This window comes from Furipterus horrens, unplaced genomic scaffold (assembly GCF_987537825.1).
Source record: "Furipterus horrens unplaced genomic scaffold, mFurHor1.1.pri manual_scaffold_2, whole genome shotgun sequence".
Lineage (NCBI taxonomy): Eukaryota > Metazoa > Chordata > Mammalia > Chiroptera > Furipteridae > Furipterus > Furipterus horrens.
The window spans coordinates 118192671-118220344 of record NW_028327172.1 but is presented as its reverse complement, the minus strand read 5'-3'; the positions used below and the strand labels follow the sequence as shown (position 1 = coordinate 118220344).

Here is a 27674-nt window from a genome sequence, read left to right as displayed (position 1 = left end):
TGGGTGACTGAAAGCATGCACTCATGTGGTTTCTGTCTGATCACAGCAGGCTGGGATGCTGAGTCAGCACAGAGGATGGGTGCCCTGAAGGGTGGCCCATATATGCAGATGGCTTCAAATTTTGTTAGGCTCATGAGATCATGAGATTTTTCAGTTTTTCCTGCCTATAGCACAGCCCATAACTTGCCTGGTCATGACATGGAAACAGGCATAGAGAATCAATCCCTTTCTCTCTCTCTGCACTGGGTGTGCTATAGGGATGATTTGGATGGGCAAGGATGGAAGCATAATACAGTCATTTTTTTGAATGAAGAAACTGATTTCTATAAGCACCACAATCAGAAAGGGTTGACTTCTGATAACCTACAGAGGGCATGCTGCTCTTTTTGTCTTCAATATAATTTAGTGAAGATTCTTTGGTTTGTAAGGAACATAACTCAAACCAGCTCTAGAAAATAAAGTTTATTGTAAGTATATTGAAGGACAGCATCAATTCAGAAAAACATTAATCAACTAGGACTTCAAAAGGACAAAAAGGAAAACAGATTCAGGAGTCTCTTTGTCTGTCTCTTCTCTTCTCCTTGCCTCTGCTGAATCTCACCTATCGTTCCTCTGGTTAGGATGGTTTCATCTGTTTACTCATCCTACAAGTGAACCACTTGTTAGTGACCATCTTAATCCAAGCCTGCAAGACCCTTTAGTCAAACAACCACCAACAACTTTCCTCGGGTTTTTAGATCAAACCCTTCCTCACGGGTATCTGATTGGTCTAGCTTAATTTTGCAAATTAGGTCAGGGAAGTTAAAGGTTTCTGACCTTTAGTTGTCCTCTCATTAGATGTTCACCCATTCCAGTCCAATCCCCCGTGATGGCAGCAGCAGAACCTGTGACCTGATAATCACTCAACAGGTACCATGACTGGCGCATTTTATTTAAAACAAGAGCAAGGGCAGGGACAAGCACCCTAAAGCTTTTATGCAGCACAATTTCTCCTACTGTGGATTTCTTTGGGCTGGGCATGAGGGACACCCTGAAAGAGAGAAGGAAAGTTTTCAAAGGGACTGCTTCTCTACAACCAAAATCCAAACCCTGCCTACTTCCTATGTGAAAATTGCTAATGTCTGGCCTAGCTTATCACCAGGGAATAGCTAAAATGTTGCAAACAATAGAACCTTTTGTGTATATTTGGAGAAAGAGGAGTTATGAGTAATATGGTGCCCTCCCCTGGATTTACACACAGAGTGATTCTTACACTGGGGATATGTGAAGACACACCTCATGCTAAATCTAAATTCCTGGGTTCCCATTCTACTTCTCATCCTGGAGGCGAGTCAACTCTTCTTACTCTATGAAAGTTGATTTTATAACTTAAAAATTAAAAAAAAGAACTAAACATGAATTAAAATTTTTTCTAAAGATTATTTGAAATCCTTATTCTCCTCCCCCCCCAGTTTTATTGAGATGTAATTGACATATGACACCATATAATTTAAAGGTGTAAAACATGATTTGATATATGTATATATTGCAAAGTGATTGCCACAATAAAATTAGTTAATATCCATAATCTCACACAGTTATGTTTTTTCCCTTATGATTAGAACTTTTAGGGTCTGTTCACTTAGCAACTTTCAAATGTACAAACAGTATTGGTAACTCTAGACTTAATGTTGAACATTACAACCCCAGAGATTATTTATCTCATAACTGGAAGTCTGTACCTTTTGAACACCTTCACCTAATCCCCATTGCCTTTGTGAAATGCTTATTTCAACTACTGAGAAAATCAGAAAAAAATAACCTGAGCTAGCATTGCAAGTGAATACTTATTTCTTGCAGCAAACATTTTATTAAGCTCCTAGTATGTGCTTGGCATATTACAGGCATGGGAGATTCCATTGGGAACAAAACAAAGTCCCTGATCTCAAGAATCACATCATCTAGCTGCAGGAAGAGAGGCAAACACATCCCTCACATAGCACACCTACACATGCAATGTCAAGGGGTTATAAACATGAGAAAGGAGCTAAATCAGTATAAAGAGGCAGAGAGTGATGAGGTGTTATTTTAGACATAAAAACTACTTTGTTAAGGTCACCAGTGATCTTCCCTTGAGTCAAAACCAATAGTCATTTCTCAGTTGTCATTTTATTCAACCCATCAGCCATGGTTGTCACAACTCACTTCATTTCCTTGACCACAGAGACACCACCATGTTCGCCCAGAAGCTCCTCTTTTCCTTACTCTCTAACTGAAATAAAGTACAACTGAGATGCCACAGCTTCCAATTTTATACACCAGCCTGGCTCTCTTCTCTGAAGTCCAGACTCATATATCCACCTACCTACATGTCATCTCCACTTTCATGTATAAGATGCTTCTCAAAGTTAACGTATTATAAAACTAGTTTTAGATCCTTTCCACAAAATATGCTCTCCATTTCCAATGTTCCCTTTCTCTGTAAATGGTAACTCATATCTTTCATGTGCTCACACCCAAACCCTTAGAGTTCTTTTTTTTTGGTTTTTTTAAATAGGTCTTTTTTTTTTTTAATTAAATTTATTGGGATGACATTAATAGAATTATATAGGTTTCAGGTGTACATCATCTGTATACTGTATTGTGTGTTCTTCACCCCAAGTCAAGTCTCCTTCAATCACCATTTATCCCCCTTTTATCCTCTCTTACTCCCCTCACCCCACCTTTCCTCTGGTAATCACCGTACTGTTGTCTATGAAGGGTTTTTTTGTTTGTTTGTTTGGGTTTTTTCGCTTATTCACCTTTTTTACCCTGTTCCTCCCCTCCCCTCTGATACCTGTCAGTCTATTCTCTGTATCTATGAATCTGTTTCTACTTTGTTAGTTTATTTTGTTCATTAGGTTTCACATGTAAGTAAAATCTTATGGTATTTGTCTTTCAACACTTGGAGTTCTAGACTCCTTTTTATTTTCTTGTATCCTGTATCCAATCCAGCAGCAAATGTTAGCTTTTCTTTTAAAATATATTTGGAATCAGATACTTCTCATTGTTCAGACCATCTCATTTCTAGCCTGGATTATGACAAGAGTCTCTTCAGTGGTCTTCCCATTTCTACCCCGGCTCTCTGACTCCTTCTACGTCCAGTCAGTTCGTAGAAAAGAGTAACCATTTCTTTGAACTTAAATCATACCATATCACTTCCCTAAGGAAATAATTTTCATTTCAACATACTAAAATTCAGAATCTATTCAATAGTTTTTGAGGCTATATATGATCTGACCTTACGCCATCTCCTGGGCTTCATCTTATACTTCTTTCTCCAGTTCACTGAACATTAGCTATATTTACCTTCTCTGACAGTTCCTAAAACATTCAGAATCTTACTTCAGAGACTTTGCACATGCTGTTCCATTAACCTGGAACATTCCTCTTGAGATAGCAGTATAGATCTCTCTCTCACTTCATTTGAATCACCATTCAAATATCGCCTTCTCAGAGATGTCGTCTTTACACAATTTGCCTACAACCGCAAGAAGTACCTCTTTGCCTATCACTTCTTCCAGTGCCCTTAATACTGTGAATTATTTTAATGTTTATCACTTAGTCCACCTAACATATCATATGCATCCTTACTTGTGTGCAATTATTTTAATTATTCTTTTTTACTCATCTGTTTCTCCTCACTAGAATGCAAGGTTTATGAGGTGAGAGACTGTTTTCTTTTTATGTTATATTTCCATTGCCTGATATGTGTTCAATAGAAATATGCTCTCCAAAAACCATAAATATGAAAAATAAAACTTCACTAATTTGAAAAAAGTGGAAATATCACTAATTTGAGTGCAAGAGTCTTCTCTAATAATAGAATATTTAATTTCAAATTCTTGAATATTTTCCCCCTTTTTATTGAATTTGCTAGGGTGACAATGGTTAACAAAATTATACAGGTTCCAGGTGCACAACTCATCATTCATACACTGTATTGTGTGTCTACCACTCCAAGTCAGATCTCCTCCCAATACCATTTATCCCCTCTATACCCTCTTCCCCCTACCCTCCCACACCCCCTTGCACCTGCAATCAACACACTGTTGTTCATGTCCATGAGGTTTTTCTCTTTTCTTTCTTTTTTTCTTCTCTTTTTTGCTCTATCCCTCCATAATCCCATCAGCCCTTCACACAAATGTCAGCCTGCTCTTTATCTATAAATCTGATACAATTTGCCCGTGAAGCCATCTGGTTGAGGACTTTTGTTTGCTGGGAGTTTTTTGATTATTGCTTCAGTTTTACTAGTTGTAATCTGTGTATTCAGATTCTCTGACTCTTCCTGATTTAGTTTTGGAAGATTATTTGTTTCTAGGTATTTATCCATTTTGTTCAGATTGTCCAATTAAATTGTTTGTGATATTTTCTTAAAAGTAAATGGAAATATAACTAATTTGAGTACAAGGTTCTTTTCTAATAATAGAATATTTACTTTCAAAGTTATGAATTTTCAGTCAAAATGGGCAAAACTTACTTCCAGTAAAGGTAAATTTCTGCCAGCTTTAATGAATGAAACTCATTTCTAATTACTATATTGATTTTGTATATGCAAACATGATTTTAAAGGGTTTGACAATTTTTCTTCTAAATTAATTTACTAACTCTCCCAAAATTGAGTGGTACCTTTAGTTTGATTACTAAATCATTTGCTGTTATTTTTGAAGTTATTCTTAAAACACTTCAGATGCAAACTTCAGAGCACTTTGGTTCAAATATGCTAAGATTCTGACCTTAGAAAAGCCAGAGTACATGAAGTTTTACAGAAGGAGTATTTCTTGGATTTTCAATGTAATAGCACATATATAGATATTTTAAATATAAGCTTTTATGATTTGGCACTATTAATCTATTTATAATTTTAAAATTAACAGTAAAATTAGAATTTAAATTATGTAGAAGAAAGGGCTAATAAGTTTTTCTCCAGTGTGTATATATATAGGTAATATATAGAAGTGTACATATAAGAAATATTAAAATATCTCTGAGAGCAAGGACTGTGGTACTTAGCCTAGTGCCTCAAATATTGGGTGTCAATACATTTTTAAAATTCATTCAGCAAAATTTGTTGAGCACCCTACTCTGTGCCCAGAACTAAAATATGAGATGAAGATACAAATATATATATAAAACAAATATAAATCTGTTTATTAAATTCAAATAAGTAATGATCAGCGATAGTCTTGTCAAATTTTATGTAAACTATATCCTCTCCATATTAAACTTAGCATACAATTCCATAAGTAATAGTTTCATCCTTGATGGAAAAATTAAAATTTTTTCCTGAATACATTGGGTATAACATATTTTTATGTTCTTTGAGAAATAACTTTTCTAAATGAGTAAAATTGCCCTCTGAGGGGAAAAATAAGGCTCAACAAAATTTCAAGAGCAATCCAAAGGGTAAACAAAAGCCCCTTTAGTTTAAACCTCTAATAATAAAATATGTGATGACTAATATATTTCATAGAATCTCTATTTTAAATAGGGTAGAACTTGACATGTTATGACATGTTAGAAATGAATGTCAGGGGAATGAACTCTAAGACAATAAATCAGGTTCTCATATACACCGATGGCCCCACTAGGATTGACTGCCTAGATTGCAGGTTCTTGAGCACTAGGCTCCACCAGCTCAGGTGAGAATAGGTCAGACATACTGTTTGAAATCAACTACTCAAAATAAGGGCATTCTTCAGACAGTCAAAACCAGGAGTTATTATTCAACTATTTTTTAAAAGAAGATTTTATTTATTTATTTTTTTGAGAGAGGAAGGGAGGGAGGAAGAGAGGGAGAGAAACATCGATGTGCAAGAGAACATCCAACATCGATTGGTTGCCTCTGGCACATCCCCAACCAGGACCTAGCCCTGACCAGGAACTGATCCCCAACCCACAGAGCCACACCAGTCAGAGCTATTATTGAATTCTTAATATCAAAATGATAGTAATGTCATCCAAGAAGCAAAAGAAAGTTCAAAATTTCAAAAGAAGGTTTTTCTCAAAAGAAGATATAAAATACAATATTTTTAGTTCTTTTCTTTAAAAAATATGCCTCTAGATCTAGTAAAGCACTTAAGAACAAACTAAAATATTGTTCATTTATTATGATTTGCTCCCAAGTACATTAACTGTGACTGACTTAGAGCATTTGAATGCATAGACAATGCAAACCTTCAATATATATTTTTTTCCATACTTATTTATGCTCATAATTAGTTGTGAAATCAATAGTAAAAATAGTTTGTGTTCTCTGATAGTGAGAGGAAGTTGCACCTTCCATCTACATTTCTAAATTTTTGTGAAAAATTCTTATATAACAAGACTTTGAGATCCTTGAGTGAAAGGACTAAATGGTGAAATCCTTACTCTCTATATTTATGCATCATCTAACACAGTACCTTGTACAGAACAGGTGTTCAAAACATACTTGGTAAATGAACAATTCATTTATAAGAAGTCAGAAGTCAAAATTTGTTGTTCATGTATTGAAGAAATAAGAAAAATTTAGTCTGGTAGTTGTGTTACATAACAGAATAATTCTGAATTTTACTTCTCAAACTAACATCTTAAATAACTTCTGTGTTTTAATTTGGTAATACTAGCAACCCTAACAAACATATTCCTAAATTTCAATGGAACAACACTATACATGTTTGTTTCTTCTTCATGTAAAATCTAATGCAGATTTTTCTAGTAGGAGGGCAGCATTTCTCTATGCGGTAATTCAGGCAGTTAACTCTTTTCATTTGGCATTATGCTTTCCCCAGGGCCCAGAAGTCTCACCATTCAGCTAAAGGATGGGGACCCAGAGGCTGGAGAGTGCATATCTACTGCTTAACTCTTTTGGCCTGAAAATAATGAAACACTTTGGCCCACAGTTCATTGACCGGAATGAGTCACATGGACCCACTTAGATGCGAGCAGGTGCAGGCTAGGAAATGGAATTCCTACCTGAGCAGATGTTTCCCAGAGAGAAATATACAAAAGAGAGGGAAATATAATTTTTAAGTAGACAGCAAGTTGTTTTTTGCCAACGGTTTTTTTTTCCTTTTTATTTCTGTTTCTTTATAAGCAGAGGACATTGTTAAAGTCAGCATCTAGGAATTGCTTGAAAATGTAGTTTTCAAGTAAAAGATAATCTTTTGCAAGTGTAATATAATTACAGTTGACTTGGGCAGTCTAACAAAATAAAAAAAATGGCAGTAACAGAGAGTAGGACATGTGAAAAGAATATTTGCGTAAAAATGATGACTTGGTTATTTCAGCAGGCCAGTATGAAGATATAACTAGTCCCCAGTTAACATGTTGTTGTCTAGTTTTCCTTAGAGTAGCGTCCAGTTTTAAGAAATGTCTGTGCTGCAGCCATGTGGAACCATACACATGCATTGTAGTTACCTGATGATGATAAGATACGTTGTAAAGTGAGTATGATTCATAACCCTTTTTCCCACACATACCTCAGTTAGGAGGTGTCTTAGACTTCTAGTGGACTGAAGGGCGTGCCTTTACTTTCTGTCTGTATCATGTACGTTTTATTTGGTGTTGACATTTTAAGCATTCTGGTCTTGGTTCAAAGGTGTTTTTCCTAAACCTGAAAAAGTGAGTCCAAAAAATGGTGGAAACCCCATTTCTGTTTGCAACATGTGGGAGAGAACATTGTCATGGTCTCAGAAGTGAGCATCCCTGGTTATGGTTCCCTGGTCTTTCCTCAAGCAGGCCCTCTTCCTCACCCACAGGTTTTGACATCGCTTCCTGGCTTTGTGCCATCTGGCCAGGGATCAACTTCCCAAATCTGCCTTAGCAACTAGCTCTGTCCATGCTCTGGAGGCTGTTCTCAACAATCCCTTCCTGAGATGAGACAGTGGCCTCTTAGGGTTCACATTTTTATGATTGTTTTATTGGGCTCTAGGTTTTATTGAGGGCAAGGACCATTTTCACACCCCCGCCCCCCCCCCCCCACATAAATTACCTACCACAGTGTTTGGCATATAAAAGAGCAATTTATATTTATTGAATGTGCTGTCTGCCTAATTACCACTCACTATCCTGGGGTCTGAATTGGGCAGCAGAATCTTGGAGCCAGTGGCAGCCTCTGTGAGCCAGTGGGACCCACCCTGCATGATCTCCTTTCAAGCTCAGAGGCCTCCACAAAGGCTTACCTGCCTCTACAGGAAGTTCCTACTTTTTGCGGGCCAAACGGTTCAAGTCATAGTTCAGCACCATCAGTCAATTCCTAAAACTTATTTGCAAGTTTGAGCTTTAATGTAATCCCTGTCCTCCCAAACACTTCTAGCTCTATCTCCTAGGTTCTTAAACTTTTTATTAGGCCTTTTACTAGGCTCATGATCCCATTCAGGAAATACGAAAAAGATGATACTGAAGAAATTTGGAAATAAAACAGGAAGGATGGAGGGTGAGAAATTTATTTAGCTCTCTTTGTTACTCAAAAAGAAGCTCCAGCCTCCTGGCCAGTCCTTGGTGCTGAGAGAGGGGCTGTGCAGAGGCGATCTGGCAGAGGAAGACCCATTCCTCATTCTGTGTCAAAGCAGGTAGGCCAGAAATGAGCATTTAGGCCACTGTCACCCTCTGGCCTTTGCCTTGAATTCTCTTCTTTCTTCTCCTTCCAACTGGAGGGACCGGAGTGTGGATCCTCCTAGGGCTTCAAGGCCCTGTAAGTATTGGTAGCATTAATTGGTGTCTGGCAACTGGAAAGAGTAGGTAAGAGAGGTGTGTCACGAGCCCCCAACCAGTGGCTGCGTGTTGGAACTGTGAAAAGCCGACCCTCTCCGGTGTTTCTCCACCCCCCTTATTTCTCCCTGGAGATCCGCAGGGCCACAGAGTGCACTGGTGACTCAGAGCTGTCCGGGGTCATTTGGACTCCCGTCCCAAACCTTGAATAGCCCGCTTCCGCGTCCCGCAGCGCTCCGCACTTTCCGCCACGTTGCCAGCCCGCGACGCTGGGAGCCGACCCCTCCTCGGAAGGTATGGAGTCAAGTGTGGGGAACATTAGTAAGCACCACACCGCCCGCAATCAAGGCCCAATAGCTAAAACAACTGTACACCTCTCACAGGCAGAGCCCGGCTCCCCAAGGTAAGTTGTTTATTCGTCGACGTTGTGGCGATCCTCCCTGGACAGCTGCGGCAGCAACAGCAACTGTGCCGAGGGCCGCGGAACTCCTGGGCTCTTCCTTCCTGCGCCCTTTCTCGGTCTCTTCTCACTACACCCCTTCTCACTACCCCTCTCTCTGCCTCTTCCCTTCCTGCCCTCTCGTCGGCCGAGCACACTCGGAGACACCCTCCGCACTTGGCTACTCACACTGAGGCTTAACCCAGCGGACAAGGCACGGTTACCAAAGCGGCGCGGGTGTGTGTGCGCGGGATCTAGTGGCGGAAGCCAAACGCGGCTGGGGTGGCCTGGTAGAGTCCCTCTCCTCCCAGCCCCGACCCCTGCCCATTCTCCTTCCCTAATTCCGGCCTGCCGGCAACACAGACACCTGAGCGGAGACTGGGCGGTGCAAGCGGCAGGCCCGCTCGACTAGCAGCTGGGAGAAAACAGAGAGGGGGGCGGGACCGCGAGGCGGAGCGGGAGGAGGGCGGAACCGGGGGTGGGGGGGCTGCCACCTGGCTTAGAGTGACGCGTGCACCAGCCAATAAGCGCTCGCAGCTCCGACGTCGGCGGGGAGCCGGAGGCGGGCTCCGCGTGGAGGAGGAGACTGACCTGGCGCTAGAGGCGGGGGGCCAGGAGGAGGAAGGGGAGGAGGCGGAGGCGGAGGCGGAGGCGAGCGCGGTGGCGGCGGTGGCAGTGGCGGCGGCGGAGGTGGAGGAGGGTAGGTTGCGCCTGGGACTGTGTCTGCCGAGCTCCGCGGCTCTGCCTGTGTGAGTGAAGGAGCGACGCGGGGAGGCAGAGGCGAGCGGCGGCGGCGGCACGTCTCCAGCGGCCGCGGACCTGCGGCGGCGCTCCGTGTGGGGAAGCAGCGGCAGCGGCGGCAGAAGCAACGGCGGGCGCCTCTCCGCCGCCGGGGACGCCGAGGCGCGGTTGGTGGCACTGACATCGGCGGCCCTGCCTCTCTTCCCTCGCCCCCGGCCCTCCCCATGTGATCGGTCTTAATCCCGGCAGTGTGCGCGCGTGGGGCTCCATTCCGCGGTGCCGGGTCTCCGTGCCAGGGTGGGTGCTCGTGTGTGCGCTTCTCCTCCCCATCCCCCTTCCCCAAGAATAAAAGAAGAACCGAGGGGCGTGCTTGGAAAATAAATAAATAACCACACACGCGTGCCTGGAGCGGAGTCGGCGGGGCTGGCGGCGGCGGCGGCGGAGGAGGAGTGAAGGCGGCGGCGGCGGAGGAGGAGGAGGAGGAAGAGGGACACGCGAAGAAGGCAGTAACTTTAAAGCCAGCTCAGAAACCAGACCTCCAGCCGAGCGGTTTGCAGCGCGGCGGCGGCGGCGGCGCTGAGTGTCTGGCCCGCCGGTCCGGTCGGGGTGTGCAGTAGGACGGACGAACAGCGCGTCGCTGTCCCCCGGCGGCTGGAGATGTCCGAGCCCAAGGCAATTGATCCCAAGTTGTCGACGACCGACAGGGTGGTAAAAGGTAAGCGGCTCGCCGCCGTCGCCCGGCTGCACCGTGTGCCGCAGGCACCCGGGCGGTTCGCCTCCTCTCTGCTCCGCTCCCCTCCCCCGCCCCGGGTTCTCTCCCGGCTCCAGCCACAGACCTTCTAGGATATTGTGCAACCCTCGCCCCCCTCTCTCGGGCGCCCTTCCCCCACGCCTCCCGCCCAGCCCCACTTGGGGATTTTTTATTTACGGGGGCGTCAGTTGGCAAATGGATGAGCCTCGGGGAGGCGGCTGCGGGGGTGGTGGTGGCGGGAGGGGGCGCCGGGGGGGTGGTTGCTGGCAGGGTGTAGCTGCTGTGACAGAAATAGGAAGTGGGTGGCTGTTCACTGGCTTGCATGGGATCGGGTGTATGGTTTTCTTTTGCACAGGGAGGGGTGATTTATGGCTTTTAAAAAATTAATATGGCATTTTTATGTGGCGGTGGCTTTCCACCGACTGCCGGGCTCGGGTAGGGTTCTCTCGCCGCTCCATTGCAGCAGTTCCCTCCGCGCTCCCTCCCTCTCCCCCTGGAAGGGCCTGCACAGGACTCGCGAGAGAGCGGGAGAGCGTGGGGGGAGCCCGGCGCTGCCTTCCGCGCGGGGCGGGGGCGGCCTCAGGCCGTGGGGGTGGCGGAGGTGACGCGCGGGGGCGCAGGAGGCTGGGAACGACCCGAGAGCCCTGCTGCCACCGCCGCCCCGGGATTCCCCCGCAGGCCCTGAGAAAGACTCGAAAAGCAGTTCTCCAGCCTTCCCTCGCCGATCTGTCATTGCTATTGAATAGTTCCCCTCCGGAGCACACCTCCCCAGTGGTGAACTCGCCCCACTCGCTTCTTGCGTGCCCCTGTCAGCCCCCTTTTAATGGCCTATTTGATTATCCCACAGTCCTGGAGCTCATACTCCTGGCGGGGATGGCTCTGGGGTTTCTGGCAAAGAGAAGCTGGGATGCATGGGGTGAGGAAAGGAAGAGGCAATAGTCTCCATCGCACGGGGGACTCCAACGTCCTTGTATCCCGTGGTGGAGTGGGGGAGGAACCATCCTAGGAATCCTGGAAGGATGAGGCTACAGAGCAGATCCGTGAGGATTAAGTAGTATCCATAATTCCTGGGGTTAGAATGCAGAGGAAAGCAGGGTTGGGCGTGGGCTAGGCGCAGGGCAGGCCTCTGAAATTGAAAACGTTGGCTGGTGGGGAGAGAGAGAGAGAGAGAGTGAGAGAGAGAGAGTGTGTGTGTGTGTGTGTGGGTGTGGGTGTGGGTGTGGGTGTGTGTGGTGTAAAACAGAGATAGGATCTTATGTGGCCAGAGCTTGCAAGAAGAGTACAAGGCAGTAAAGTCATTTGCATCATGATCCCTTAGGTGAAGTAACCCAGCAGCCTAAAGACCATGATAACAGAAGTCATTGGGGCTTCAAAACTGTTCATTGCTTCTTTCAGGTTTACTCAGTTTTTAAAGTTTTTTGTGTGTTCTCTTGATGACGGGGGAAGTTGTGGTCTCCTTTATAAGAAAAAGAATAAAATATCTTTTGTTTTTGTTATATTGGAATAATTTCTACTTCAGTGCAGTATTCATAGACCCATCAATATAAGGAGGAAATATCTGCAAAAATGACTGGAAATAGGACTACAGATGCACAGCTCTTCTTTCTGCAGACATGGATCCTCCTGTAAATAGCCAATTCAGTTTCATTCAAAAGAACTGTTTGTATTAAAGCTTTCTGTTGACATTTAAAGATAGTTAAGACTTTTTGCTAAAGTATCAGAGAATAACAGATATCTCCTTAATGTATGAAGTTTAGGTGTAACTCCAATCTATATGTTAAGATTATCTATTTTCAAAACAATATAAAGCTTGAAATTCAAATGATAGCAGCGAATGTGTCAGCAATTAAAAAATATAACCACTTACGTGCACACACATAAAATCACATTCCCTGTTTTAAATCACAAGGTGTGGATTCTAAATGTGCATGTAAAATTGTCAAGTGAAGAATGTAAAAATGATTGTTCATACATTCAGGCTTGCTGTCTTCATCAGTTAATGTGAAAGAGCCCATTCAAGCATTCCATGGCTGTTTTGTCTTACCTTTTTTTTCAATGCTATATTATGTATATTGTTGCAAATGGAACTTTTCATTATAAGTACACACAACACCCCATAATTCCAAAAATTGTGTTTACGTATTATTGCAGAACTGAAGTGCAAATGTGGATAATAGTCTCAGAACAGGAAAAGTTAATTTTTCATTTGTTTTGCTAGGGCTCTGGATATAAAATTTTGAATGCGAAATTTTATTTATAGGAAAAAAGTTTTATTGGTGAATCCTGATTTTTAAGATGGACACACCGCCACTATTTCTCTTATGCTTTCTTTATATTGTTGGCTTGAAAGGCATTATCAAATGTTGGATTCAATGTTTTGTCATATCTATGGTTTTTACGATTAATTGTTTGAGATGATAATCAATTTTGATGATCAGTATATTATGAAATAGCAGTTCCCCTTGAATATGTATACACATGCTTAGTGAGTACATGTATAATAAGTGGGAAACATTACCAGACACTTTTTATATTAATAAAAATGAGATAAGACAGTTCACAAAACCATGGCTTCAGTTTAAATTTTGCTAGAACTTCATCTCAGTGCTCTGAAATTGACTTATTCTTTAATGCAGTAAAGGGGTTATCCTTAAGGAAATTTCTGTACTCCCTAAGCTTTCTCTCCTTTTACCAAGTACAGTTAGACGTATTTGCTTACAAAGAGAAATAAGAGGTATTTGGATTATTATTACCATAGCATGCCAATGGATGTTTATTTACAGTTACCTTCATGAGTGTGATCTGGTTTTTGTTGTATAACAAATTGCTACTTATTTACAAATAAAGCTGTGCTTGTAGTTGTGTTTGTAATAGTATGACTTTCTTGACTTGTACTTCCAGAATGCAACTTTAGAAAGGTAGGTTGAGTTTAAGTTTCAACTAACTGTAATTTTCTCCAGTTTGCAGCACCGTCTGGAGTATGTTCAGAGACCTTGGTCATTTTCTAAACCTTAGAAATGAAGGGAAATGAATGGTAGCATTGGAGATGAAAAGCATTCATTTAGATTACCTCAGAAAAAGTTACTTCATTTAGCAAAACTAGTGCTGTTTCATTTTGACTGTTCTTGGATAAAAACAGTGGAAAGTATAAAAATTCAGAGAAAACATTTTGGTAATGCCATTTGTTGGAAATTGGAATAATTTGATCCATTGTTTTACTTTTTTTTTTTTTTTTTTTAAGTAACATTGCATAATATAAAGCCAAAGACAGAGGGCAATAAACAGAAGAATAACTATCCCTGTTCCCCCAACACACCCAATAACCTGGTTTTTCTCTGCAGTGATGATCCATAGGCCTTTTTTTCAAATTTTGCCTTCTCTTCATTACTCCCTGCCTGTTCCTGCCTTTAGATCCTAGTCTGGCGCTTAACAGTCCCTATTGGTTGTACAATTTTGCTACATGACTGTTAAATACTTGGAGGAAATTAAACTGTATGTGATAAGTGAATGCACTGCTTTGTTCCATCTCTTGCCCTTCTCTCTTTTCCCATCTTCAGATATCCTGTAATGGGTCTGTTTTTAATGTTAGAAATTTCAGATATCATGGCAGGTTGTTGAGGGGTGAATTTCTGGGAAGACTTTTAGGGAATTTCTCAAAACTAGTAGGACACTCTTGTGCGTTGTGTCAGGTTGCTTTTGCCTGTGGGGAATCCAGAAAAAGGAGCTATTTTTCTGTATATTGTCAGCTTCTGTACATTTAGTGTAGACAAAGTATACAGAGGGAAGTTTTAGAAAGATATCTAAGATCATATGAGCAAGAAGAGGATAGCTAAGTAAAATATTAAGTATATAAGGATTCAAGTCACCAGTTTTCTAGCTGATTGAGACTGGTAATACTACCTAAAAAGAAAGCAGAAATATGCCATTTCTTTGCAGTTGTCAAGAAGAGCTTAATGTGAATTTATTTTACTGATGTTTGTTACCATCAGTTGAATTAGTCCATGTATCTGATTTTCCATTTGAGTATAGTAAAACCTCCTTAATTCAGGGTTATCAGTTGAAACTTACTATGATTAAATATCTGTTTGGTAACTGAAGATTACAACAGCAGTTGATATAAAGAAAGGGGTCTAATTTAATTAATACTATAAAAATATGATTTGGGCATAATTAATATACTTGATAACAAATTCTTTTCAGGACTTGGTGAACGGCATGTAAGTTAATGCTGTTAATTACAAATCAGATTGAACCATATATTACTGTAAAGTAGAACACAAGTGCATTGTTTTCAAAACATACTGTAAACTTAAGGCTTAAGACAACATTTGAGACTGGGATTCTGGGAAATTCTAATGATTTAAAAATGCCATTAATTAGAAGAATTGACATTTAAAAAATAAAATGTTTGGAAATTGTGGGGAAGAAACACAGTTCTTTAAATGAGCAATCCAGTTAAAATGTGGAAAAGAAATACCTTAGAATCTAGTTAGAGGTTTATTCTAACTTTTGTTTATATTAGTTTAAAATATGCTTTTAAAAATCTGTTTCTCTATAAACTTTTTATTTGTAACTTTAGAGATGAAAAATGACTTTGATATACTGTGCATTTAAAACTTTTATAATAGCCTCTTATGCTTTTTCTTCTTCTTATTTTTATTTTTGTGTTAGCCATGTATAAGGTTAAAACTAATTACGAAACCAAATACAGAATCCAGTTAGTTAGAGTGACCTCATTGGAAAAACAGCATTTTTTTCTAGACATACTCTCTTTTTAGCAAATCCAGTTAAATTAACCTTTTTTGAAATTTTGTGAAGATAATGGACACTTCTAGGACATTAAAGAATGATAATGATTCATAATATGGGACTTTGGTAAATACTAAACAATCATTTTGTCAGATTTTTCAGCAATGTTTTGGTGGAGCATTCTCTTGCTGTTGAAGAAGGATATAGTGAGATTTTCAGTTGCAACTTTCTATAATTCCATTGATATATATTATAACATCACAGGCTACTTTCCCCATACATAAGAGGGCAACAATTGTACTCACCATCACTTGTGAGAGCCAGAGGATCATCATGTGAGATTTGAGTACCTGAATGGTTACATTTGGGTCACTAGCCTGGAAATGGCAGTTCAGTCATTGCTGACATAGGGTTAAAATGACAACATGCTAATGTATTTTCAGTTTACTCAAGAATAGTCAGCGATTAATATTAAAATCCATGAATAGCTTGGGTCTGTAACAGCATATGGCAACACTTGTTTTATAGTTGAAGAAATAGAGACAGAATATCTAGAAAGGTTGGTCGCAGGTAGGACTAGATGGCAGGTAAGTATAAGCAAATTCTTTAACAAAGATGCTCTTCTCTCTTGAAAATTTTTTGTAACTGTCACTTCTTTTGGTATATTTAAGATAGCACCTTTTTTTTTTCTTTTGAATTCTGCTTTACTGAGCTAGCTATATACATAAAATAGGTTTATTAAGAGAATAAATTTTTATACCTCTGTATTTAGTAGAAATATAAATTCTGAAGATAAATGTTATAACCTGGTTTGATCTTGGCATGAGGTTTACTGAAGGAAAACTGTTAAACATTGTCTTCTACTCAGGTAAATACATACACAGAAATAGAAACAGCATACTCTCCTGATAAGGAGTTTTTATTTACTATAATTTTGAAAGCTGTCATTGTAAGCCTCTTTGTCATTATCTATAGAGACCCATACTGTTACTCTGGTTTGAGGATTTTGTTAATTTCTAGTGAAAGTTTAAGAGAAATATCAGCCAAGGCTTCTTAAATATGCTACTCCATTAATTAATTAACTTATTTATTTATTTTTAGAAAGAGGAAGGGAGAAGGGGGGGAGAGAGAGAGACACATTGATTTGTCGTTCCGTTTAGTTATGCATTCATTGGTTAATTCTTTTGTGTGCCCTGACCAGGGATCGAACTTGCAAACCTGGTGTATCAGAATGATGCTGTAACCAGCTGAGCTACCCAGCCAGGACTCCACTTCTTTTTAAAAATAGTCATGAGGTAGGAATTATGTAAGCACTGAAACATAATTTCAGTTTGTAAATTATGTTTTTAGTAGTCTTGACATTTTCAGCATTTTTAACCCATTTTATTCTGTAATATTTTCATCTCCTGTATTCGTACAGGCTGTATTCATTGATAAGCCATCAATTATATTTTATATAAAAAATCAAATAAAACATTTCATATTCCTCCATGGTTAGGTGTTCTGTGTAATGTCTTAAATAGGTGAGCTGTCAACCTGAGGATTTAGACATATTACTGGGAGCTCAAATTCATTTTCTAAATATACACTCAGGTAGTTGAAGTCTTAGATATTAAAAAAGTACAAACCCTGATTGAGGAAGTAGTAATCACTTTTTAAAATGCTGCATTTTTGGATTTAGATGGATTCTTATTGAATGACTATCATAGAAAGGACTAGAACTTTGTGGGCTTTTTTCCTTTTTATTATCCTAATCCATGCTTTTGCCTCACAACAAACTATATTATGACTATTTCAAACATGGTCTGACTTTCTGTGAACTGTCTTTTGCAGCTGAAAATTTGCACACATCTGCAAAACAAGTAGATCTCAGAAATTTATGTCTACAACTGCCTTTAGATTATGACATACCACCTTACAGTGTTTGTCAATTTCAGGTACTTTCTCCAGTTATAAAACTAGAAGAATGATGGTTGATGTTCAAAGAGGGAGTTTTATTTATATGGAGCTAAATTAAAAAAAAAATTCCATCAGATCTAAGATTCAAATATTTAGAGTCTCTACATTGACTGTTTAACCACAGTTTTCCTTTTTTGAGTGAAGGAGCTACTACTTCTCGTATGTAATGTTCAGTTGTCTCTATGTAGCATTAGAATGTTTTGGAAATTCTGTGTCTCCCAGGTAGCTGCATATACTTGGAAGTTACATAACAAGTTTTGTTAATATGAGTATTCAGAATTTTCATTTTGGAAATATGGTCATTGAACCAGTGGTGCCTAGCTCAGTGCCTTACTTATGCACTGAATAAATTCTTACTGAATGATCTGGGCATTGCAGGATTCTCATGTGTCTCCTGAAGCAATAGGTGGAGAAAATATGTTTTATTTTGAGTGTATTAAGTTCTGATTCTTTGTATATGGTGACTGTCTGGTTAATTGCTTCCTTCTCCAGTCATAATAGGGGATGGGGTATGAGGAGATACCAAAAAGGTGATAACAATTGATTGAGAGCAATTTTGTTATTTGGTAATTTGGACTGGTTTTGTGCCCACTGAATTTAAAGGGCTTTTCAGCTTGGCATATTAGCTTGAACCTGAAAGCTTTCTTTCAGTTTTGTTGTATTTTCCCTTAAGACTGATCAGTTTTTGACAAGTGGAAAAGATACGTTAATCACTCAGTGTTTGATTATTTGGTGATTAATGTATTTTGATTGTTGTCCAGACTTCCACTTGATGAGAAATTGACCTGGCAAATTTCATGAAAAAACAAAACAAAACAAATGAAAACAAATAAAACACTCTTTCCTTGTTTACATCTCAGTTTATCATGTTCTGTAATACAGAAATGCAGCCTTGCCCAACATAACCTCCTGGCTCCCCGAAACATCATTAGATGCTAACCAGCGGGAAGATACATGGGCTAAGAGAAGTTTAAAAAAGTGGCACCAATTCTGCTGACTCCTTATATTGCCTAAGTGGGCTTTAAGCCATCGCTTGACATTTGTTTTTAAACATCTTGTAAGCTATTCCATTTTATCAAATTAAAAGCGCAATGTGTTTTCTTAAACTGATAGAACCTGAGTCAGGACTTCAGGTTTGTGTTGTTGTTATTACTGCTTTTCACAAAGGAATTACAAGTTTTTTAAACTTATTAAACCTGACATTGTTGGTCTGTTATGCATATTTAATGCTAATAAATTAAAGTATACAAATACCTTCTCTGTGTGGCTCTGATTATTTCCATGATAAGTTTTCATTATTTAATTCCATTATTCAAGCAGTTCAGATGTCACCTCCTCTGGGACTCACATCTCTTGATACCTTCAATTGTAGTAAAGTGACTCAGCTTCTCATAGAAGACACGCTGAATAGAGTATGTGGCTGTGACTATTTGTTTACCTGTTTGCCTCTCCACCCCAGTAAGTGGAGAGCCCAGGAAAATGGTTCCATTTATCTTTTTATCTTTGTGGAATAGGCATTTGATACATGGTTGTTAAATGAATGAAATAACAGATAAAGGATAAGAGCTATTTAAATTTCTCAATTATAGGGTTCTTTTCTATTCTGAAATTTTGTGGAATTTAAATCATGGGCAGATCACTTAAACATCTGATGATTTTCTTGATTTGTAAATGTGAATCCTATAGCAGGGTTTTTGCACATGAGTTTTGAAATGCTTTGTTTCATTAAATTGGAATTGTTTTTTTGCCTAATAACCATCCTGCAGAAGCATAACTAGCACTAGCGGCTTGCCCAGGGAGTGCCTGGTTTTCAGTGGGTCAGTGTCAGTTAAAGGGGGTGTAGGTCAATCTTCTCAAAGGTGGGCAGTGGTTTTTTTTCCTCAGGAGGACTTGTGATGATACCAGGTTGGGGGGTAGCTATTGTGACAAGCATCTGAGAGGCCCAGCTTGAATTCCACAGTTAATCGCTTACTTAGAAAAAAATGTTGCAAATAACAATGAATAGAAGTTAATACATTTAGGAATCAGAACAGAGGTGAAAAACATACTGAGGCCCAGATATGAGGATATCTGTGTAATATGAAAAAAAGTCATGAGGCCCATAGCATGAGTACAGGCTGCTTGTGAGTCAGCTCCCTGGATGGCAGGTCCACATGGTGAATGTTTTGAGAAAAGCCAGACCTGGGATGACATCAACAGGGAGACAGTGTGGTGAGGCACCTTCTCTTAGCCCTGTTCTCACAGAGGACGATTGGACCTGCATTGGTCCAGACGTGGTCATATAGCCCCCATTAAAGCAGGCCAGCCAGGGTTCTCCAAACTCTGGTGTATGGGCCAGTATTTAATGTCACCCTAGTGCAGAGACACTTTTCTTTCAAGGAATTAAAGACTAGGGAAAGTCTGGTTTCCTACCTAAAAGCTTATTGTTGTCAACTTCTGTTAATTAGCATTCAGTAGTCTGGAGGGAATCTCTGTAGCCGTTACCTATGGTCAAAATTCTACTTGAGTACTCTGTTTCATCCCACATACACTTCCAGAAAAGTTGTGGAAAATTCAGAGTATGTAAAAAAACAAACAAAACAAAAAACCTACCCCCAAGTGATTAAAGGACTTTAAATTGCAAAAACACCTGAGAGATTGTCTTAAAAAGAAAAGGTTGAATGGTGATTTAACTGTGGATTTTAAGTATTAAAAAGTCTCTTTCACAGTGGATCACACTCAGATGTCCATCACCACTAACCACTATCGACTATTTAATAAGAAAAAACACTATTTGGATACATTAAGGATTTAGGTGATTTTTTTTTTTAATCAGTCAGGGACATTTAACTGGCATGAATTTTGGGGATCTTCTGAATGGAGAGAATCAACGATCTTCATTTATTTGGGTTGTATATGTATGTGATCTAAATCTAAAATTACAGAATTTTGAAACTGGAAGAAACCTTGGAAATTATCTCCCCTTTGGCCCAGAGTCAGTCTTCCAGTTATGAGAAGGAGTGGGGATACTGAGGGAACCTTTTGTTTAACACTTGCTCATGTTTGCGCATAAGCAAAACAAATAAATTAGACTCTTAGAATTGGAAGGTACACCAGAAATCTAGCTCAGGCCATACCCAATGTGGAATTCCTGTCCAGCCCCCTGGATGGATGGTAATCCCACTATTGCGTGAACACATTTAGTGGGAAGAAGCTCCCTATTTCCTAAGACTTTCTGTTTTCTCCCGGCCATTTTTGTTTGCCAGAATATTTCTTTATGCTTGACCTCCATCTGATGCTCTGAAGTACACATTTATTGTTCCTACCATTGCCCCAGATACTTCCATAAAATGAGCTTTTTGTCTTCCACGAGAAAGCTTATTGGATAGTAACAACAGCTTTCGTGTTTTTAGGTCTAGCTGCTCCCCACATGGCATGGTTTCTGGGTCACTTGCCATCCCAGCAGCCTTCCTTTAACACCATGTCAGATTGTCAGGATCTTTTGAGAATGGAGAACTGAGCAAAGGTTGATCTTGGCTTGCGTGCTTCGGTGGAACCTTTAGTACCTTGGACTTCGGTGCTTCAGTACTCTTGCTTTGCCATCCCATGTCCTTGTGCTAACCTTTAAACTTCATGGCACTCAAGTCTTTCACTGGTGGGCCCAATCTAGAATTCTTTCCATGATGTCCTTTGGTTGAATGAGGACTGCCACTGTGTGATGCTTTTACTCTTCATACCCTTCCTATTGAAATTTCCTTCAGTCCTATTTTCTACAGCTTTAAGGTGTCAAATACCTCATCTGCTTTATATGTAGGAGCTTTACAGAAAACCTGGATAGCAGATGCCTTTTAACAGTGATTTTCCAGAGGAGTTGCTTTCATTTTTCTTGCTTTTATTTGTAAGTCAGGCAGTAATAAAGGCAGCATGATAGCGCAACACCAGACACCACAGTGGTGTTAGTAGGGTAATTGAGGACAGGCCAATTCCTTGGTTTACTTTTCAAATCACACCATGAAGGCAGCTCAGCACCCCTCTTGACAGAGCTGAACCTGCCTCTTCTGCCTGCTCTTACTTCTGGCACCCAGTCTTTGAAGGCTGTTAATAAACAGCTCCTAAGGCCATTGAATTTGGCTAACCCAGTGAGTTCAGTTGTAATTTGATAACTAGCTTAAGTTTCACTGAGGCCTAAAAGAGGTCAGTGGCTTCCAACTGTGGTGTCACAACACAGTTCTGTATTACACTCAGCTGTGAGGCATTGACAGCTACTGATAACAACGTACAGAAGTTTGCAAATAACTTATTTTAAAGTATCTATGTATCAACTGGGCTGGATTCAAGTTTACCCATAACATTTTACTTTCACCTGCTTTCTGATGTGTTTTCCCATGCAGGAGAGGAAAGAATGGGGCTGTAGTTGTCATGGTGGGCATTTTGCATTACTTGTAGTCTTCTTGATCTGAGAGATATGCCTTTAATCATAGTGAAAGTTATACATTCTTGTAATCTATAGCAGTGTTTGCTTATTTCCATGAGCTCTTTTGAGGATAGCTTATTAGAATCTGGATTCACTCATGCTATTGTTCTGTGCAAGTGAATATCATGTCATGTTATCTTGATGAAAAAAAAAAAAAGGCTGAGACCTAAGATTAGAGAATACACTTGTACTAGCCAGATTTGTAGATTGAATAGGTCTTGAAACACATAAGTGAGACCTCTGGGGAAATTTCAAAATACCCCATGAAACCTTCTGTTCTCAGACATCTCCCAGGGACCATGCCTGAAATTCCATGATTAATTTTTTATTTAAAGATAAGATTGGCCACCTTTGATAGAAGTTTCTAAATAAAGTAAATGACCTTAAGAAAATAATTTAGTGTAGATGTACCACAGCTTTATTATCCAGTCATCTACTGATGGGCACTTGGGCTGCTTCCAAATTGTGGCTATGGTAAATAATGCTGTAATTAACATAGGGGTGCATGTATTCTTTCGAATTTTAGTGTTTTGGGTTTCTCTGAATATAGTCTCAGAAGTGGAATCGCCAGGTGATAAGGCAGTTTCATTTTAAAATTTTTTGAGGTAACTACATACAGCTTGCCACAGTGGCTGGATCAATGTGCATTCCCACCAACAGTGCACAAGGGTTCCCTTTTCTCCACGTCCTCACCAGTACTTGTTTGTTGATTTATTGATGATGGCCATTCTGACAGGTGTGAGGTAATATCTCATTGTGGTTTTAATTTGAATTTTTTTAATGATTAGTTATCTTGAGCATCTTTTCATGTCTATTGGCCATCTGTTTGTCCTCTGTAGAAATGTCTATTCAGGCCCTTTGCCCATTTTTAATTGGATTGTTTGCTTTTTTGATGTGCAGTTGTTTCTTATAAAATTTGTATATTAAGTCCTTATCAGATGTATCTGCTAATCTGATCTCCCATTCAGTGGGTTATCTTTTCATTTTGTTGATGGTTTCCTTTGCTGTGCAAAAACTTTCTAGTTTGATGTAGTCCTCTTTGTGTATTTGTATTTTTATTTTGTTTCCCTTGCCTGAGGAGATGTCAGAAAAAATATTGCTAAGAGAAAAATGTCCAACATTTTACTGCCTGTGTTTTTTTCTAGGAGTTTTGTGGTTTCAGGTCTTAAACTTCTAATTTCAAGCTTATTCTTGTATATGACATAAGAAAATGGTCTAGTTTCATTTTTTTTACAGGTATCTGTCCAATTTTCCCTATCTGAAGAAACCCAAAACACTTATTGAAAAGAATATATGCACTCCTATGTTCATTGCAGCATTATTTACAATAATCAATAATCTGGAAACAGCTTAAGTGCCCATCAGTATGTGAGTGGATAAAAAAGCTATAGTACATTTGCACAATGGAACACTACTCAGCTCTAAAAAGAAGGAAATCTTATCTTCTGTGACTGCATGGATGGACCTGGAGAGTATTATGCTAAGTGAAATAAGCCAGTCAGAGAAAGACAAATACCATATGATATCACTTATATGTGGAATCTAATGAACAAAATAACAAAATAGAAACAGACTCATAGGTACAGAGAACAAATTGATAGGTGTCAGAGGGGAAGGGAGTTTGGGTGAAAGGTGAAAAGGGTGAAGGGATTAAGCAAAGAAAAAAAACCTCATAGACACACAGACAACAGTATGGTGATTACCAGAGGGATGGTGGGGGAGAGGTGTGTGTGAAGGAAGGTAGAAGAGATTATAGGGGGGATAAATGGTGATAGAAGGGAGACTTAACTTTGGGTGGTTGAACACACAATACAATATACAGATGATGTATTATAGAATTGTATACCTGAAACCTATATAATATTATTATCAATGTCACCCTAATAAATTCAATAAAAATAAAATAAAAAATAGTGAATTGGCTAAATTAAAAAAAATATTATCCTCACTTGAGGGTATTTTTAAATTGATTTTAGAGAGAGAGGAAGGGAGAGAGAAAGAAACATGAATGTGAGAGAGAAACATTGGTTGATTGCTTTCTGTAAGCTCCCTAACCGGGGATTGAACTTCCAACCTAAATAGGTGCTCTGACTGGGAATCAACCCCACAACCTTTTGGTTACACGATGATGTACCACCCAACTGAGCCACACTGACCAGGGGTGACTGAATTTTTCATTTGCCTTTGGTGGAAGTCAGGATTCTTTTTGGGAGTGAACTTTAATGTCACTTTTAAAATCCATACACCATGTCTCTTACAAATATTACACAATTTTCTATACTGCTTCCCTCAAGTATGATATTGTATTATTTCAATTGGTAAATGGATTAAATAATCTATTGAGATAAAATGGCTGGTGAAAATGTTAATTTCTTTATTTATCTGCCCTTTATCCTTTCATTCTGTTCATAAATGCATCAGAGTTTTACTGCCAACTGCTTGCCTGGTTCTGTGCTATGTTTTGGAGGGTTAAAATGAAAAAGACACTCTCTAAAGATTACTCGTTCAGCATGGGGGGTGAAAGAAAATCACAGTATAAGTTGTAATTGTTTTAATAGCACAAGATGCATGCTGTGGAGTGCAGAAAGGGAATGATTAACTGTCTTCATAGACCTAACTTTCATTATTTTTTTGCAAGAGTAAGTGGAACCAATATTTTTCTATTTGAGAAAAATATATACACGCGTATGTGTATATATGCATATATGTATATATATGTGCTCATATAAGCGTTCATGCACACATACACACAGGTCTGTCCGTATAAAATCCAGCCATTGTTAATATAATGAGAACAGTTTGTGTGACATCGATGTAACCCGGCAACCAAGGAGAGTGGACTGGAATGCACATGCGTGAACAGTGACGACCTCACTATACTAGTCAACGGGGGCGTTAGGTGCTATTGAGAGAGCTTGTGTACTGTTTGGCTGTCACATTCAAAATGACTGAGCGAGTAGAGCAATGAAATTTGCATCTGATTTTGCCTTAAGCTTGAACGTTCCTCCATGGAAACTATTTGGATGATTCGGAAGGCTGCAGCTATGGGCAATTGGTGATTGGCAGATTCATTATGACAGTGCACTTGCTCATGCATTATGTCTTGTGCATAGTTTTTTGGCAAAACATCAAATCACCAAGGTGACTCAGTCCCCCTATAGCCCAGATTTGGTTCCCTGAGACTTCTAGCTTTTCCCAAAACTAAAATCACTTTTGAAAGGGAAGAGATACCAGACCATTAATGACATTCAGGAAAATATGATGGGACAGCTGATGGAGACTGGGAGAACTGTGTGAGGTCCCAAGGTGTCTACTTTGAAGGGGACTGAGGTGTCATTGTCCTATGTACAATATGTTTCTTGTATCTTCTTCAATAAATGTCTCTATTTTTCATAGTCCCTGACTGGATACCTTCTGGACTGTGTGTGTGTATTAGTTAGAATGTGTGCTTATTTTTAAATGAAGATGGCATAAAAACTGTTGCAAAAGGAGAGATGAGCATTTTTATCTGGAATTCTATGGTTATTATAATTCTACTGCAAGACAGGTATATTACTGAAGCATCTACTCTTACTCTTGAAGGTGGAAGCGACTTTAAAAGTCAACCAGTTCAGCTAACTTCCAAAAATGTTAAATGGGTAAGAAGCTTTTCACTGTACCTCCTCCCCCACCCCCCTGCAATATTTTCAGTGATCCAGAGGCAGCATCATATTGTGGAAAGAACATTGGTTGACGGTTTTACAAAACTTGCATTTAAATCCTGCTTTTTCCTGTGTGCCAGCTGAGTGTTTATGGGAAGTCATGTAGCCACCTCGAACCCACTTTTCTTACTGAAAAGTGGAAATGATCATTAGTGGTATCATTGCAAGGTTCTTGTAACCATGAGAGGGATTGTTAACCATGATAGGGCTCAAAAAGAGGCTTTCATACCTGTTAGATGTTGTTATTTTATTGTTGGACATCTTCTTTGAAAGTGCAGCCTGCTGCTTCTACAAGTAACCTGCATTGAAGTATAATACTTCTTCATCCTACACAGTCAAATTCCTCTGTAGTTGGGGACCTCTATCATTCTGCTCAGACAGCTTGGCAAAAGTCACCAGTGACTGTCTACCTACAGGTTTCTATGGTATTTAACATGAGGGGCTACCTCTTTGTTCTTGAAACATTGTGGTCATTGACTTCCTTGGATTTCCTCTTCGTCTGACTTCCTTTTTTTTTTTTCCTTTTTGCCAGCTCCTCTTGACTGAGTCCTAAATGTTGGTGTTCATTTGTCCCTTTACAAGTTTGTTCAGGCAATTTAATCTCCTTATATTCAGAGGATTGACTATTGCTTATAGGCTGATGATACACACATTTGTATTTGCAACCAATTTTTTTATTCTCCTAGAGTTTTCTCTCAAACTTTGTATACAATAGTTGCTGCGGATAGGTATGGTGAGGATGAAGTGGGGTATTTGTTCTCCTGTGCTTCCTATCATGGGTGATGTTACCACCATTCATGAAGTTAATTGGACCTCAGTTCAGGTCTTTTAAGTATTTGACCTAGTGCTGCAATAGCCTCCCAACATCAGTGTCTTTGCTTTCAAACTTATTCCCTCTCATACAATAATTTTCCTGTATTGTCACTAAAGTGAGCATTTAAAAAGGAACATCTGATCTACACTAATCCCATATTTGGTGGTTGATCTTTTTTCTTTTTAACTGATTTGTGGGAACTCTATATATATATATGGAATTCAACCCTATTTCATGACTTTTGAAAGTATTTATAATATAGCATACTTCACATTGTACTGAATTTATTTAAGTCTCTAATTTATTACAATGTAAATTCTTGAGAGCAAGAACATTATTTTTATTCATATGTGTATTCTGAATGCTTATCTGTGTTTGCTGAACCAACAATACATTCCATGACTTTTTATTTGCTTTACTGCTACGTGGAACACTCTTGCTTATTTTAGTGTTCTCTTCTGTATAAAACTTTTCTGATCCCCTCATGCACAGCTGTCTGCACTACTACATATACTTGGTAAGCACAATGTGTCACAAACATTTGCAACAAAATGTTCTCTTTAATTGTGAAGTCATCCAGGGCAAGGACTCATCTACCCAGTACTTAGCATGATGCCTGGCATGTAATTAATCATATTACACCCCCCCCCACATCAAACAAGTTGACTGTAAAAGCTATAGCTGTTCATCACAGAGGTATAATGTTATTAGTACTCAGTTCCCCCCCCACTACAGCATATACTTTTTATTAATATAGCCCAAGTTGAATTGCTTTTTCTAGTACCCTTGACATACAGAATACCTGACTTCCTCATCCACCTTGCCAGGAATTTTCATGTAAACCTGTTAAGCCAGGTCTCCTTCACTCTGGGTTCTGTAATTATTTTATACAATTCTAAGCACAAAATTTTAAAATAACACAATTTGATTTAATCATGTTTACCTTGTTCTCTGGTTCTAGCCTTATTTAGCTCTTTTGTGTAAACATCTGGATTTTCTCTCTCTTCTTTTTAGTTATTTGCCCCACTTTATGTCTTTAGTAGATCTGCCAAGGCCTTCACCCAAGCCTGGCAACCAAATTAATTTTTGGAGCCAGTCAATCTGGATGAGTGAGTTCACAAACTTTAGTTTAGATTCTGCATATGTAACATGGGAAAATAATCCCACCTGTGTTAATAAGAAGTTGTGGCTTTTACAGAAAAAAAGGGAGGTGCTCAAGTAATTGTCCTCAATCTTTTCCTTACATAATTTAATGTATTTCTCTATAGCTGTACTTTGGAATGAGAGATTTAAAAAATATGTCTGATGGTTTTGCCTACCCTGAGGTTATTTTAAAGTTTATAATTTCAGGGAGT

The 27674-nt window shown here is 39.5% G+C and overlaps 1 protein-coding gene and 1 long non-coding RNA gene across 3 annotated transcripts in view; one reads left to right on the top strand and one right to left on the bottom strand.

The window, feature by feature from the left end:
- Positions 1 to 8429: 8429 nt before the first annotated feature.
- LOC150019361 (uncharacterized) lies at positions 8430 to 9246 on the bottom strand. The gene is made up of 2 exons (XR_016509247.1): positions 9087 to 9246; positions 8430 to 8693 (listed from the first exon to the last, which is right to left on the bottom strand). It is a non-coding gene; the product is annotated as an uncharacterized LOC150019361 (long non-coding RNA).
- Positions 9247 to 9823: 577 nt separating this feature from the next.
- PPP3CA (protein phosphatase 3 catalytic subunit alpha) overlaps positions 9824 to 27674 on the top strand; it is a 323757-nt gene continuing 305906 nt past the window's right edge. Inside the window, exon 1 of one of the 2 annotated variants that reach the window (XM_090266340.1) lies at positions 9824 to 10607. In XM_090266340.1, the coding sequence (XP_090122466.1) occupies positions 10550 to 10607 (58 nt within the window). In that variant the 5' untranslated portion in view covers positions 9824 to 10549. The remainder of the gene's footprint in view (positions 10608 to 27674) is intronic. The other variant, XM_090266341.1, reaches the window with a different exon arrangement.